Source organism: Gymnogyps californianus, chromosome 9 (assembly GCF_018139145.2).
Source record: "Gymnogyps californianus isolate 813 chromosome 9, ASM1813914v2, whole genome shotgun sequence".
In the NCBI taxonomy this organism is placed as follows: domain Eukaryota; kingdom Metazoa; phylum Chordata; class Aves; order Accipitriformes; family Cathartidae; genus Gymnogyps; species Gymnogyps californianus.
The window spans coordinates 22,603,365-22,618,295 of record NC_059479.1 but is presented as its reverse complement, the minus strand read 5'-3'; the positions used below and the strand labels follow the sequence as shown (position 1 = coordinate 22,618,295).

Here is a 14,931-nt window from a genome sequence, read left to right as displayed (position 1 = left end):
AGGTTTGAGAGTCCTGCTTGATCTGCCCAACTCTACGGCACACCAAGCTATCTTCTGCGTGGTTGTACCGTTCAGCTGTGATGATGTGAGGTGCTGAAGCATGTCTGTGTCTAACGGGGAAAGCGCATTGCTGTCCTAGCGCTCAAACAGGAACCCAGCTGACCCTAGTCCTCCCACCAAGGCTCTGACCCACCTCTGGTCTTTCACACTGTTTTCAGGGGAGCAAAACCCAGCTCCCAACCCCAAAACTGTCCCTTGCAAGACAGCAGCCTCACTTCTATTTTTTTTACAGTCCTGCACTTGCAGCCTGCTGCATGCTTGCTGAGAAGCCAGCTCTGTTGGTTCCCAGAGATAACACTGTAAGAGTTCTGTGGGGTCCTCCGGCTCCACTATTCGCTCCTCCACTTGCTGTGATTATCAACTAACAGGTCAGCAAAGCTCGATTTACGTTTCCTGCACAGGAGAGCTTTTGTTGCTTCCATTGGGATACTTTTCTTAGTCCAGGAGATTTTATACTCTGGAACCTCCAAGATTCATCTCAAATATCTGCTTTCTACTTTTATCTAATTACACAATTAAAACTTTTACAGCCTTTTAAAACATAACTTAATTCCTTTTAGTTACACCTTTGCAGAGAAACCGAAACACTCATTAATATAGGACTTAGTTTGTTACAACTTTGGTAACAGTATTAACTGCACAAATGAGTGTCTAAGAAGTCATTAGCTGTTAGCTCAGCTAGTTAAAAGGGTAAAAGCCCCTCAGTAAAACAGTGCATGCTGACACAAATTTCTGATACAAACACCAGAGACCCGCAGGGTAGCTCATACATACTTCAGTTTCCTGTCTCGGAAGGCAGGAGTCCCAGGCACTATGGTTTTGATGAAGAATGGCTGGTTTCCTTTGCTTTCCTCAAAGCCTCCAACAATGCTGAAGCCCCAGCTTTCCAGGTTACCTTTACTAAGGACAATATCTTGACAGCAGTGGAGGTAGCTGTGAAGACAGGCACGGTCAAAAACAGAGAAAGCTTACGAGTGTGTTTTAAGGAAAACTGCCTGACCAGAAATTCATGTTTTCCCTTGTGGAAAGTGCAGCTATGTAACAGCCTCATATTTATTTTCTTTTTTGAAGGATTTGAGGCAACCCCTGTGCAAGGCATGTTACAGGGATAATTCTCAAATCTGAAGATGCCAGTCCTTCAGAAATCTTTTCTTAGTATTGTCAGTGCTGGTTTAAGAGTTAACAGAAAATTACCATTCTCTAAAGGGGTTTGTGACCTGAAAGATTCATGAGTAACTTCATGAATTCTACTAATGAACATGCACAGTACTAGTGACAAAACCAAATAATCATGAACAGCAGTTACACCCATGCAATTAATGAGAATCAAGCTTTTTTTATTCCATCTGTATACCACACACTTGGTACAATGAAGGCATTCAGCAGCTGTGTGTCACTGATGGAAAGCAAACACATGAGGTATGGCAGCCTTTCTTCTACTAACTACCAAATCAGAATATGAAAGGTCTTTCCTGCAGGACCTACACCCAGGATTGCTGTGTACAGTTAAGATATTGGATGCCTCGGAGAGAGATTACAGGCCACTGTTTTTGAATGCCAGCCACTGAGGTATGTCTTCTCGGTAAGCCTGGGGTATGCTACAATGCTAGGGCTGCCTTGGAGAATGCGATATAAGTGCTAACAGCACTTGCTCCTTGAGTTTGTAGCACAAAGACATGCAAAGCCTTTGCGAGGCGTCTGAAAAGGTGTGGCAGGAGCGCAGGCAAGCATCTCGTGTACTCTGGCTCGCAGTCAGGTTACATTCTGGCATCGAGGCGCTGCCAGAGCTACTCTGTGTGAAACTGCCGCTGATCACCCCACTGAGGTATTCCAGCAGCTAAACTTTTCCTAATAAACGGTTTTGCCTCAAGGGCTTTGCTTGAGCAGTTTGCAGCTGAGTTTCAGATTTCAAAAGCCTTCTCACTTAACTTCTCACTGGGAGAAAGATCCAATTATCTACTTTCAAACTGTAATTTACTTTTGTATGAGTTCTTCACACATAAATGCTGGAAGACCGAGCTCTAGCTTACTGATGCCTCCATGGCATTCTTCTACTGGTACCACACAAGTGTAAAAACACAGCTATGAGAAATGTATGTGGCAGCTAGTGCAAATAAATAGCCCAGAGAGCAAGAGCGGTAAGCACTACATCAGCATGGAACATAAATAAAGACATTAGACACATTCTCCAAGGGTTGGAAAAGGCTGTTCGGTAGAAATCAGTTTTCCATATGAAAAAGGGTTTTTAGGAAGAGAAACATTAATTTACTATAATGGAAAATGTCTGTGGGAAAAGAATTTTGGACTTTACAGAAAGTAAAGGTGCAAGTTTTATTCTGACAAACACCCTGCTGAGTTTGCAGTTCTGCATCCCTTTCAGAGTTTGCGGAGTGTGCCGCTCCAGTGGGGCCATGGCAGGGAGCACCTAACAGTTGTTGCAGAAAGAGCTCAGACTTCATGGAGACCGGCTTCAGCTACACCTCAAGGAAGAAGGCAGGAGGAAAACTGCTTTTCCACCCCCTGAGAATTATCCATAAGCCACACTGTGCACGGTTACCGTTTTCAAGAGTCAAAGCTTTTACAGAGAAAAGATAAATCAATCTATAAACTTGGTATTTCTAGTATCTTTAGTATTCAGTGTGCAATGAATTAGGACACACACCCCCTCCAAACCAGCATTTTGAGATGGTATTTTATACTATCAGTAGCTGGTATTGATTTGACATAATACTATGAAGAAATCAAGTAAAGTTCCTGTGCTGTCTTCTGTGACGTACACAGTGATGATGATAAACATTCAGTTGCAATAAGTAGTAGCATACAATTAACTTGGAACACTCACTGCCACCATTAATAACAAAGCAAAGAACGGAGAAAGAGTAAGTTTACAAGGAGAGTAGAGCTACCCACAGTTGTGTTACAAGACAAAAAATCCAAGAAATATACCAGTCACCTGGTTCAGTACTGCCAATACTAGTTGCCTGAGGTTAGACAGAAAAATATTACTACACTGTTTGTATTTTCATTGGAAGTGTGCAGCTCTGGCCATGGTCAGAAGTGGAAGATGCTCCAAGCTTACACACCAAGTGCTGTGGTGTGAAAGTAGCCTTAGGAGCACAGTGTTTTAGGAAGAATGCGACCAAGATGCTCGTGTTATTCCCTCTGTTACCCAGGGTCCCAAGAAAGGCACAGGACCAGGGCTGTCATCTCTCTCCTAAAATGCTTCCGCAACAGTGGCCTGGCAGATAACCCAAGTTCTGCAGGATGGGCTACAGGGGCTCCACATTTCAGAAACAGCACATCAGCAAGTGTGCCGAGATGACAGACAGTATTTGACACAAACAGAAAACCACAGATACAAGAATCAAGGCTAGAATTAAACACTGTGGGCTCAAGTGTTGCAACGACTGAATACACTTCCCTAGCCTTGAGCGCTAACTTCGACTCCAGTCTTTCAGCATAAAGTTCGGCTTCAAACTAGAAAGAAATGCATGGGTTTCCTCTAAGGAGGAAAGGATATTTCTGCTGGACCAGAGTAGTAACTGGGAAAAAAAAAAAAAAGCTGAACAAAACCAAAATCGCACATGCTATTGGCAATAAGCTTTAAATTTTCACATTGTACTACAAAATGTTTTAGCATACCAAGGCTATGCCTAATTCAGCAGGGCAGCCCAAAAGGGACAGATCCAAGTGAAATAACTGGTGCTGAGGACACAAGGTCTGGTTTTGGTACATTTCAGGGGATTTTCTCTAATCTGGTGTTAGTGTGGTACACACAGGGTCTGTTCGTGCCAGAGTGCAATGGGCATTCCTCTGCAGCACTTCGGGTTTAGTCCCATTCAAAAGGAACCCAGGTTGTGCGGGTCGAGACCTCCCCGCAATGTGAGCCAAAATACAGCAAGTGAGGACAAGTGGGATCCTCGCTTCAACTGCATATTCCTGAGCCAAACTAAAATGCTAGCGTAGAGGCACCCTGAACATTTCCAGGTGACAAAGAAGGGTGCCATTTCAGTTTACGGATTCTCAAGCAATAATTAAAAATAATCTGATTGTGCCAGCCACAATGTCAAGTATAAATTCCTTGCTTAGCTGAAAGGCAGATTTTCAGTGGCTTTAGGGAAATTATTCATTCTATGGATGACCAGCTAGTTGCTACCAGGTCTTACTGTGAGCAGATGGGAAAATGAGTGAGAAAGCACAAGAATTACAGCCATTTTTATTACTAGAAACAAGAAAGAAGATTTTGCCAGATCCTGAAATGAAATAACCTTGCTTTGTGCCTCCTAACCACCCTCACACCCACAGAAGAACAGCAGACAAATTCAGATGCCTGAATTCAGGTCAGAGTAAGAAAGAAAGACTGAAGAGCAGAAAGGGCATCTGAAATCATTGCTCCTTGCTTCAGTAGCACGGTACAGTAACAGTCAAATGAAGGGGGGCCAACATTAATACCAGCAGCAAAAGAATTTCAAGCAGTGCATTAAATGGCAGGTAATGTCAGTATACTCTTGAAATGAAGGCGGGTGACCAATGAGTAAAGAGTGGACTCCAGTCCCTGTAGCAGAAAGCGTGGTGAAGCTGCAAGCCACCAGACATCGAAATAAACTGGAAAAGGAATCGGGGAAAAAGTACAGCCAGGTTTTGCCTTGCTATATTTCACTGCAGGAGCACCCATGAGGAACAAAGACCAGCCAGGATCTGAGGGTTTGCACTCAGGTTTGGGCTATCCAGGTGCAGCTCAGGGCTAGTTCATACTAGGCCTGCACAGAACCGACAGGCTGATTCCCTGGGAGAGCAGAGGAAACTGGTAGGACGGTGCTGAGCACAAGCCAAGTTACTGTCGCTCGAGACACAAAAGCTACCTTCCTTGGGCTGTTTTGTTTAGCATTTACAGGCTGCTAAGTAACACAAGGGTAACATAACAGAGGCTTTGTTAGTATTTCTTCTTTCAGGTGCCTCAAGAAACAAGGCTGTAAATAATCCAGGCTTCCCACAGAAGGGTTTGGCTTTACTGTTCCACGTGCATCTCCTGCACGATCCTCCTCCAGTCAGCTGGAATGACAGCAGACTCTGCCTTTCACAGCTGAATGTATTTTGATGAAACTGCAAAAGTGAGCAAACCAGAGGTTCACCTCTCCAGGAAGGAGATAGAAATTCAAGCTTTCAAAGCCCCAACCCTGTCATCTGGAACTTACCATGTTGCTGCTAAAATCTGTGCTAAGTCTATGGTCCAAAGCTTTGCAGCAGGAAAACTCAACTATTCAGAATCATTTCTGCTTCATGCTAAAGATGACACAATTACGACAGCCAAAAAGAATTAGACTGAAAGAATGCCTGCCCCTAACTGAGATGATCAGATTAGAAACTATAAAACAGCACAGGTATCCGTTGGCTTCTGTTACGCGATCCCGAAAGAGCCACAGAGTGATTTCAGTTAATGATATTTTAGCAGGCACTACATCTACATTGACTATATGTCAACTCAGTGCCTCAAATACCAGAATCTATACTTCTCATATTCTGTGTTAGTTCTCTTAGAAAAAAGGGTTTTCAGCAACTTCTGAAACATGGTTACTGTCCAACAGAACTGGGGGAACGATGCGTCACACCATAAAAAGCAGTGGAAGTTTCTTATGCATTCATTATACTGTGATCTCATTGACCAATAAGGCTTTCCACTGCCTTAGAGCTAAATGAGAATACCAGTAATGCTTCCAAGTCAACCAACAAAGCAATTAATTTCTAGTGTTTGAGCGAACGTCAACTCTGTGATTGAACAGATCTCTATACAGTCACTGAACAAACGTACCTAGGCAATCCGAGCCATGTGATCCAGAGGGGAGACCAGCTGAATCCTTGCTCCTTGATGTCCAGAGATGGCTCTGTCGAGTTCAATGAAAGGATTTCCAAGGCTTTCAGTACGACTGAGTGGGAAGCTGCATTAGATTTCAGTGCTGAGACAGCTTCATAGTAGTTCAGATGAGTCAAATCAATGCCATTTATGCTCAAAAGTACATCTCCTGTTGATTAAATAAGATAGGATTATTACAGACCGTTTGCTATGAAGCCCATTTCTGCCTCAAGGTCTCATGTGGAACCCTGTTTCCAGCCTCACTTTAGTGCCCAAGTCCAACTTTCACTGAAAAAAAGAACAGTTCCTAAAGGATGAAGGGTCTGAGAGCCTCCTTACCTCGCTTGATTCTGCCATCCCTGAAGAGGCATCCGATAGGCTGCACACTCGTTACATATATAGGGAGCTTGTTTTTGTTATCCCTTCCGCCTCCAATTGTTATTCCTAAAGATTCCTTTGGTTCCTTTTTTATCGCAACTGTCTTTTCATGACTTACGTATCCCTGAGGTAAATCCTACAAAGGAATGACAGTACAAAATGCAGCTTCATTAATGCAATTAACATGAGAAGCCCAGATCTGGAAGAAAACAACAGAACATCTGGTATCTTTAATCCAGAACATTTCAGCAATGTTGCTGGATGGCAAAGTCAGCTTCTCACATACTTGCTCTGGGTAGAAATACTACCCTGTGTTTCCAAAGTGATACCACCACGACTGAGGCACTGCTATCCTAATGATCCCACATTCATTTGCTGTAGAGATGCTCACTCTGAGGAGAACAATTTTGCACTGAGGAACAAGCTATGAACTCATTTCAAGGCCACTCATATGAAGCAATCAACCTCTCTCTGACTATTACTAAATGTTTAGGTTGCAGTGAAAGCACACATTATAGCATATGCTGTAGAAACAATACATAAATGATATTCTAGGATTTAAATCAAGGAACCACACTCCAGCCATTTATGACAGCTACTTACTAAACTCCAGAGACATTTCAACACAGAAGCCTAAGCAGTTGTAGCAAGTTCTCACTCAAATGGAAGTTCTAAACATAGAGCAAATATCTCTTGGTACAACAGACTGGCGATTCTCTGCTTGCTCATGCTGTTTCTTATAATATGCAAACGGATGAGAGATGCAAGACTGAAGTCACAGGAGCACTACAGTGTAATTTGTGTAGTTTCTACTTCTGTACCATAAAGCCCTCTAGCTCCCAACCAGAAGCATAACTTAGTGTCATCGTGCAACACCCTGAACGTGGTGTGCTTGCTTCAAGAAGCAAGTCCCAAGCGTCTCATGGATGGTAAATTTCCCATTGCCCTTTCCAGACACGAAAGCATTAAACACTGGTTCTGCATCAACATTAGAGACATTGGAAGAAATTTTGACACGTTTTTCCCTAAAAACTGTGTTTCCCAGTAGATGACAAATGTACGGTTCTCCAGTACCAAAAGCCACAAATCTGCTGCTTTTCAATAGCTCAAGAAGAAAGGGAGATACTGATCAGTCTTACATGATAAATTGCCATCACAGAGCAAACATAATAGATCTGCTAGACCAAGAATAACCAGCGCTTTTGCCGTTATTTACAAAACTTACCTTCTGGTAGTTAGATTTTCGTCTATAGTGATTCTGGTCTAGTCGTCTCCGATGGTGCACCGGGCTTCCTCCATTGCTGCTGCTGCTGCTATTTGATGTGCTGCCATCTTCTACTGGGTCCGACAGCTGTACGCCTGGCTGCCTCAAGATGACAAAGTTCACTCTTGATTCAGTGGTCTGCCAGGAGAAACAGAAAGAGTGTAAATAAAAGAGACAGAAAAATAAATTAGAAATTAGGGGTGGCCCCTGTCATTTTCTTGGGGAGAGAGAAGGGTTGGCATCGGTTTCTACAAAGGGTCTGAAACGTGATGCAATGTTTTTTGTGAAAAGCCACAGAATCCTACGGTGAAAAGAAAAAAGGAATTAGCAAATGTTAGTCAGAAGGAACGGGAGTAGAGGCAGGCTTCACTCATGCCTCCCTCCCCCACAAATGCCAAACGAGAAAGTGGAAAGGGATGATTAATTCCTCCACTTCAGTACAAATAACCAATAGCATATTGTGTTGTGATACAAAATGAACAGAGCTCGAACGCTGACTGGTCCACACGCTGGATGACTGTGATACAAGTACTGGATGCTTTTTTCTTATTCTGAAGAAACTTGTTAAAGCTCTTTCCCTCCCAACTTATGTACCACGTCTATTGTTCAACATCTCCCACCCATTTTTTTCCCAGAGTACCTGAAGACATGACCTTTTGTCTAAGACTGCTGCCAACTAAACACTTAACCAGCTGTATGTCTGGCCTTGGCAGAACTACAGGGAAAGTATTCACTATTGTTACTGCTCTTCTAATTTGATTTGTTCTTTCAGATAATTTGACAAAACCTTATTGTGAAGGACTCCACTGGGGTAAGGCGTATGTGCTTACTTGGGGCATTTCCTGCAATGGATGAGAGAACTACGGTTGCCACTCTCACTTCTTGACAAGGGACCCTGTTTCCCTGGTGCCACAGCATCCTGGCAGCAGTGAATTCCCTGGCCTTGGAAGAGGGACTGCATCAATTGTTTGGGTTTTTTTTTCTTTTTGAACTAGTACAGGAGAGTTTTGTTTTCTGAAACAGAATTTAAAAGCCTCTTGCCTCCAAAGTCACTTCAGATAGAGCAATTTTTTTCCAGACAAGTTGGCACACATCCTTGTCTTCATAAAATATATTGTAAACAACACGTCCTAAGATGGGAATTTGCCCTCCCCTTCAACCAAGAGTACCAGACTATGTACAGTATGTATGGCTGTGCATATGTATACACCTGTAAATGGTATTTTACAATAAAGGTAGAAGGACTCTTTTCTGCAAATGGTTTGCAATCAAAATTAAAATTACATTTAACCAAGAATTTGAATTAGCCCTCAGAACAGATAATATTTGGAAGACTGTCACAGTTTTACACAAATCTCACTTCAAAAGAAATTCAATCCCCAAACCTAATGAAGCCGGTTCTGAGACCTTGGTTACTGATTTCAGTGGGATCAAGAAAGAGTTTCCCGTATGGGAGTTGTGTTTGCACGTTACAACAGAAATACAGCAGCACTTGTGGGATGCAAACAAAATTCTAAGAGACCATAGAATGGAATCACATATATAACATAACAAAAGATCTCAGTACTGGAACTCTGCTCTTTCTCTTCTTTTCTCCCATGCCACTGCACTCCTCTGCTGATTACCAGGAAGAGAACTGGCTCTCCCTCACTGCTGACCTCAGATCCTTTCTGGGATATAAACGGTATGTGATGAGATGTATTGTGTCAGGATCTTTAGATAAAAACAGAAACTGGAGGTCATTGCCTAGGGAGATAAAGAATTTAAACTGATCTACATGATATCTGCTACACACATAGCAACCAAATTTAACCAAAATTCCTTGCCCACTCCTTTCACCAAAACATTTGGCATGCTGCAACAGGAGCACACTCCTATTGTGCAGGGAAAGACCACCTCTCTTCTACCCATTTAGTACTTTAGAATGTTTTTAGCCTAAGGTGCCTCATATTTTCTAGACTCCCTTCCCAAATACAGGTAAAATGGGGAGAGCGCGCTTCAAATCAGTCAAAAGGGTTCTGTTCTGTGCTGCCAGCCTATCACATCTCCCAACAAACACCTTCAGTTTGACTGTTTGAAGCACGAGAGACTGTCCTAATCTCTCCTTGTCTCTGCTGCATGCATCTACACAGTGCATACAAATATTCACTCTGCAAGAAAGGCTCCAAACAGCACACCACAAAGGAAATCCAATTCCCTTAGCTGAACTAAAGTGCCATGAGCAACTGCCTCGCTTCAGACTTGTCAGAGATGACTCACGATGGATTCCCACTCTTCATGTTTATCTTCATTTGGAAGCGGTGCTTCCCACACATCCGCAGGGAAGTCACTTTGCCAAAGAGATATTTCAGGGAATGCTGTTTGCTCTAGTGTGCTCTGTTAGCCCTTGGGTCAGAACAGGAGCCCTGCCATCAACGCAGACAGCTGCAGAGTCATTAGCCATACAACCTCACCATGTCATAAATTACCTGGATTATCTGCGCAGCAGCCTCAGGTGTTCCTTGCCTCAAATCCTGGCCATTTATTGACAGGACTCTGTCATTCCGACTCAGCTTTCCATTTTTGGCTGCCAAACCTCCCTCTAACAGATCTAGAATAAAAATCCCTGCCTCATCTGTCTTCCTGATCAGTTTGATTCCCAAGGGTTCGGATCGGTCTCTTTTTATCAAGGTGACGTGGATCACTTCCCGATTTGTAGCAGAAGTGGAATCCTGCTGTGCAGTCTTATTGGAAAAACCCTTCTCCTGCAGGACCATGAGGTGGAGAACAGGACCTGGGTGGCGCAGGAAGGAGACAGCTTGGCAGTGAGTCACACTACTGATGTTGACGCCATTCACCTAGAAAGACAAACAAACCAGAGTCACTAATCAGAACCTACATAATTTAGGCACTGTCCGCAGCGCAGAACATCACAAAGTTGGAGACAGGATGTACAACTCCCTGTGCAATGCTGTGACTGAAGCAGCTGCTTCTGATGCACATTACAGAGCAGAGTTTTCTAAAAAAGAATGCAGAAGAAAGCAGATGAAATTAGACCATAATTAATGGTGAATAACTGAGGACAGGGACAAGACAGGACAACTCACATAACTAACAAATCTGAAACTGCAAAATATTAAATCATTTCATCCATCCCATGGCAATGTGGAACTGCTTTCCCTTAACTTCCAGCATTCAATACACGCTTGGAGGCAAAGACTCAAATTGGAGACTACCCATCCTCACTTTTAAGTTGAGGAGTGGTCCATAGTCTACAAGGTTCTGGAATCATCAGTCTAATCATGCTTTTACCAAGGTAACTCTGAGAAGCTACTTTTCGCTCTGCCTGTTGTCACATAAGACCCTGTGCAGTCTTCTTTTATGATGTTAATAAGGCTACTAAGTGTGGGGACCTGCCCTATTTACATCCCAGTCAAGACTGAGACATGTAAAATTCAACTGGATAAAACAGAAGTTACTCTATTGGTCTATCTAAGAAACCAACTCGGAGATTGTATCGGCCACTTGTGCATGTGGGGCTGCCAGTCTGTCCTGAAGTCCACAGTCCAACAGGATAATTAGGTCTTTACGGCTTGTCAAATGATTGGGCAGCCACAGCCGGGAGGTGCTAACAGTTCTCGCTGCGTGTAGGCTTTACTGCTGCACACAAGCTTCTGTCGCCTTGATTAGCCCACTGCTATACGGCGTGATTGATCTGGAAACTAAATCTGGCTGTGGGTCAGCACGGTATGAGGTTGGTGCTCTTTATTACTCACATTACATATCTGATGCTTACTTGAAGTCATAAGGTCTTAAACTTTGGACCTGCCCATTGGGAATATGCAGCTTAGGCAACATAGTAGAGCAAGCAATTATAAGACTTCCTAACTGGAGCACAGTCCTTTGGAGAGAAATGGTGCTACTGGGTGAAATTTGTCGGGTAGAAATCTTTTCAATTTGTCCAAAATGGTCTAAATTTCAAAAAGCTATCAAATATGCAAAGTAAATATGAGTATGACTGGAAAGAACCTCAAAAGTCTGCTTCTCAGCCCCAGCAGATACACAATGCTACTGACACACAAGTCTGATCAGTGCTTTTAAACCCTCCGCTGTAGAGATTTCCCAGTTTTTCTAGGCAGCTCTCCTCCCCCAGCCCTCATCTCAAGTCAAGAGAAGCAATGGGACTACCAGTGGGGTCTTACATACCTCAAGAATATGGTCCCCAGGTGCTATTCTGCCATCTGCAGCAATGACAGAATCCCGCAAGACTTCCTGAACAACGATGTTTCCTAGTGGGGTGTCTTTACCCCCAACTATCCTCATCCCCAGCTCTTCCTCTGGATCTTCTCGGTGAATTTCAATTGTGGTCGTTTCAGCCACAAGACTAGTTCTCTGAGGAAGGTCTGATTGTGGAAATTGAAGAGAAAAAACAAACACATTAATAGTATTTTCCTTCACATAGCACCACAAGATTTGTAACACTGGCAGGTTGTGTCCAAAGTAGCATCTGGAGGGAAAGCAGCTATCAGGAGAGGGAACAACAGGTCAGATTAAAAACTTAAAAAGCGCCCGTTTCTTTACAGTTTCTCCAGAATGTTTCCTATATTCTCCTAGCTTATGGCAAATGTAAACTCTTTCATTATTATTTCTTGAATTTTATTAAAGGGCAGTCAGTATGTTTCACTTACCATTTAGAAATTTATTTTTCTGCCGTGACAGCCAGCATACTAGAAGCACACACATAACAAATGCCAAATTCCATGATGCCCATTAGAAAAGGGGACTACTGAGCTGTAATTACTGGTCTGCCATTCTGGTGACTTTACCACAGGCAGCTCACTGCAACTTCCCTCCTCTAATTTCCTTTCCTCTTCTTTTCCCATCCCCCCTGTAAAACAGGAGTAATGTTTACCTATTTACAGCATACTGAAGACTAAGCAATGCTTCTCAGACACTTTGAAGATGAAAGTTGTTGTTAGCAAGTCGTATTAAATCTACCAGCACTGCAACATTTAGGCAGGCCCAACACTCTAATGAAGCCAAGCGCACTGCCTGTCAGGGTGAACTGCAGTTGTCACACAAGAGATGCAAAGCCTGCCCCAAGTGTACTTCAGGAAAAAGCCAACAGAGAAGTGAACTGACCTGTATATTAACTCTGGCACAGGCACAGCAGTTGCCAGCTCCAGTGTCTGCACACTTGGAAACTGAGACTAACTTTGAAACAAGGCACAGAGATTTCCACGCTGCTGCCTTCTAACGGGGGTTGAGACAAGCAGTTCTATACTGAAGTGGAGATGGTTACTTTTATCTGCAAGGGTTCCATAACTGACTATTAATTCAAAAACTAAGTTATGCTATAAAACACACTTGCTGCCCACCATTAGGGAGGTACTGACCACTCCAGGAAACCGACTGTATATTTAACTTTCTTAACAAGATTAAGAAGAAGCTGGAACATTTCCTAATTACTAATTATTTGGCTTCTGCAAGTGCTTTAAGTGCTGCATGTTCCCATTGACAGGCATTGCCTCTGTTTCTGCAAAGAATACTGCAAATATTCACTGCAGTCTAACAGAGATTCTCTGAATTGTTTTGTACAGTTTTGTGCTTGCGAGCAGATTCTGCCACACCTGATGCACATGAATGCATCTCCCTTCTGCTCAAGGACAAGCTGAAGAAAGATTACTCCGATGGCTGCTAATGGCTGAATAGCATTGAGGATACCTAAGAACGTTGGGGACACTTTAAAAATTGAATTGTCTGAGATAATCACCTCATTTTTGTATTATAAAAGGTAATTACATAATTACATTTCTGTATCAAACTCTCACCTTCTTCAGTCTCCTCAAAAGCTGGATTAACCAGTCCAGGCTCTGCAGTCCCTAGTGATACCACAGCAGCTGCAGAGCTTTCTGCCACAAGTGACGAACCTCCACTTGGTACCTCTGGATCCTTGGGTGTGTTTGTTTCCACCTTGGTAGGAGGATCTTCCTTCCCTTTGGAAATGGGATTCTTTTTCCGCTGTAGTTCAGATTTGTATTTCTTGAAACCAGGACACCTAGAGAGAGATTGTCAGTGACTGTAAGTGGCTAGTCTCTGCCTGCATGGTTAACCCAGCACATGCAAGCTCTGACTGACAAAGGTATGTGAAGAAGCATGTTCAAGATCTCATCAGCTGCAAAGCTTGTATCACAGATGCTAAAATTTATTCCCATTTGACTTTCAACTTCTACTTGTACTAGTATCAGCTTAAGAGCAGGCTTGTTATTTTACTACTTTCAAAATTATTAAGCAAATTATTTAAAAAAGGAGAATGTAATAAGGAACGGGAGTCTCCCTTGCTAAATATTTACCTGGCAAACACTTGGTGAAGAAAACAATACTTCTTAAAATATAAGCAAATACTTAGCTCTGACCTTTTAGAGATGACTATGAACTGTATCTTTATGCAAACAAAGTGGCTCAAGTTTCAAGCTCAGCCTTGAATTGGGCTTTGTTTTTAACAAACCAGTAACATGCAAGAGCAGCAAGCGAGGAACCTTGCTTATTTTTTTTTGCTGAATGAGACCTGACCCTCAGACGGTACTCCACCTCCTGTCCACGCAGGTGATGGCTCTACTTGAATGGGAGCAATTTAGAGTTTATAATCCCGCTGACTGCTCCCCACACAGAAGTTCAAGAAGTAATTCTACATTCAACAAAATGCGCTCTGTATGCAGCTACACCACAGCCAGCCTATCTCAGCAAAAATGAGTGAGGAAAAACAAGCTCTTTTATCAAGAGCACTTATAAAAAAGGTGGCAGGTGAGGAGGGTGATGAATGCAAAAGCATCACTTTCAGAGACATGAATAGTATTGGGTGTTTACCAGAGTCACTTTTCAAATTAAACTCGACTATTTACATTCTGGCTAAACAAGTCTCATCATGGCATTACTTCCTCTGGTTTATTCCTGGTCATTTATTCTCCAAGCAGTAAGATGACCCTGAAACTTAAAGACAGAAGCTGATTGAGCCACTTCTGCACACGTCCCTCTTAAGATGTCGAGAAACAAATTCATTTTGCAAAGGGCAGAGAAATCCCCCATTTCCTTAAGTCTCCTGCTATCAGTTAATCTCACTTAAAACTAAAAAACAGGAACACCCACATCCCAGTGTAATTTTTTTCTCTTTTTTTGTTTTTTTTCTCCATTTTTCAGTCTAACTATGCTTGCAGCCCAGGTGAAATAGCCACGATTTTTAGAACACACCCTCCCCAAGGAAGACACAAAGAACTATGAAAGGTAGAAGAGAATGATACAGTTTCCAGACAGGTCTCTAACATAAACATTTAAGGGTGCCTCCCTCTTCTGTGTTCAACTCCTGTGCCAAAGGGAGTGATACCAGGGTAGATTTACAGAG

The 14,931-nt window shown here is 42.8% G+C and overlaps 1 protein-coding gene across 2 annotated transcripts in view; it reads right to left on the bottom strand.

The window, feature by feature from the left end:
• LOC127019771 (ligand of Numb protein X 2-like) overlaps window positions 1-14,931 on the bottom strand; it is a 33,484-nt gene that overhangs the window by 3,773 nt on the left and 14,780 nt on the right. For both annotated transcript variants that reach the window (XM_050901982.1, XM_050901983.1), the window contains exons 3-9: window positions 13,364-13,590; window positions 11,739-11,935; window positions 10,022-10,390; window positions 7,515-7,691; window positions 6,251-6,425; window positions 5,870-6,080; window positions 835-993 (exon numbers count right to left, since the gene is read on the bottom strand). In XM_050901982.1, the coding sequence (XP_050757939.1) occupies window positions 835-993; window positions 5,870-6,080; window positions 6,251-6,425; window positions 7,515-7,691; window positions 10,022-10,390; window positions 11,739-11,935; window positions 13,364-13,590 (1,515 nt within the window). The remainder of the gene's footprint in view (window positions 1-834; window positions 994-5,869; window positions 6,081-6,250; window positions 6,426-7,514; window positions 7,692-10,021; window positions 10,391-11,738; window positions 11,936-13,363; window positions 13,591-14,931) is intronic.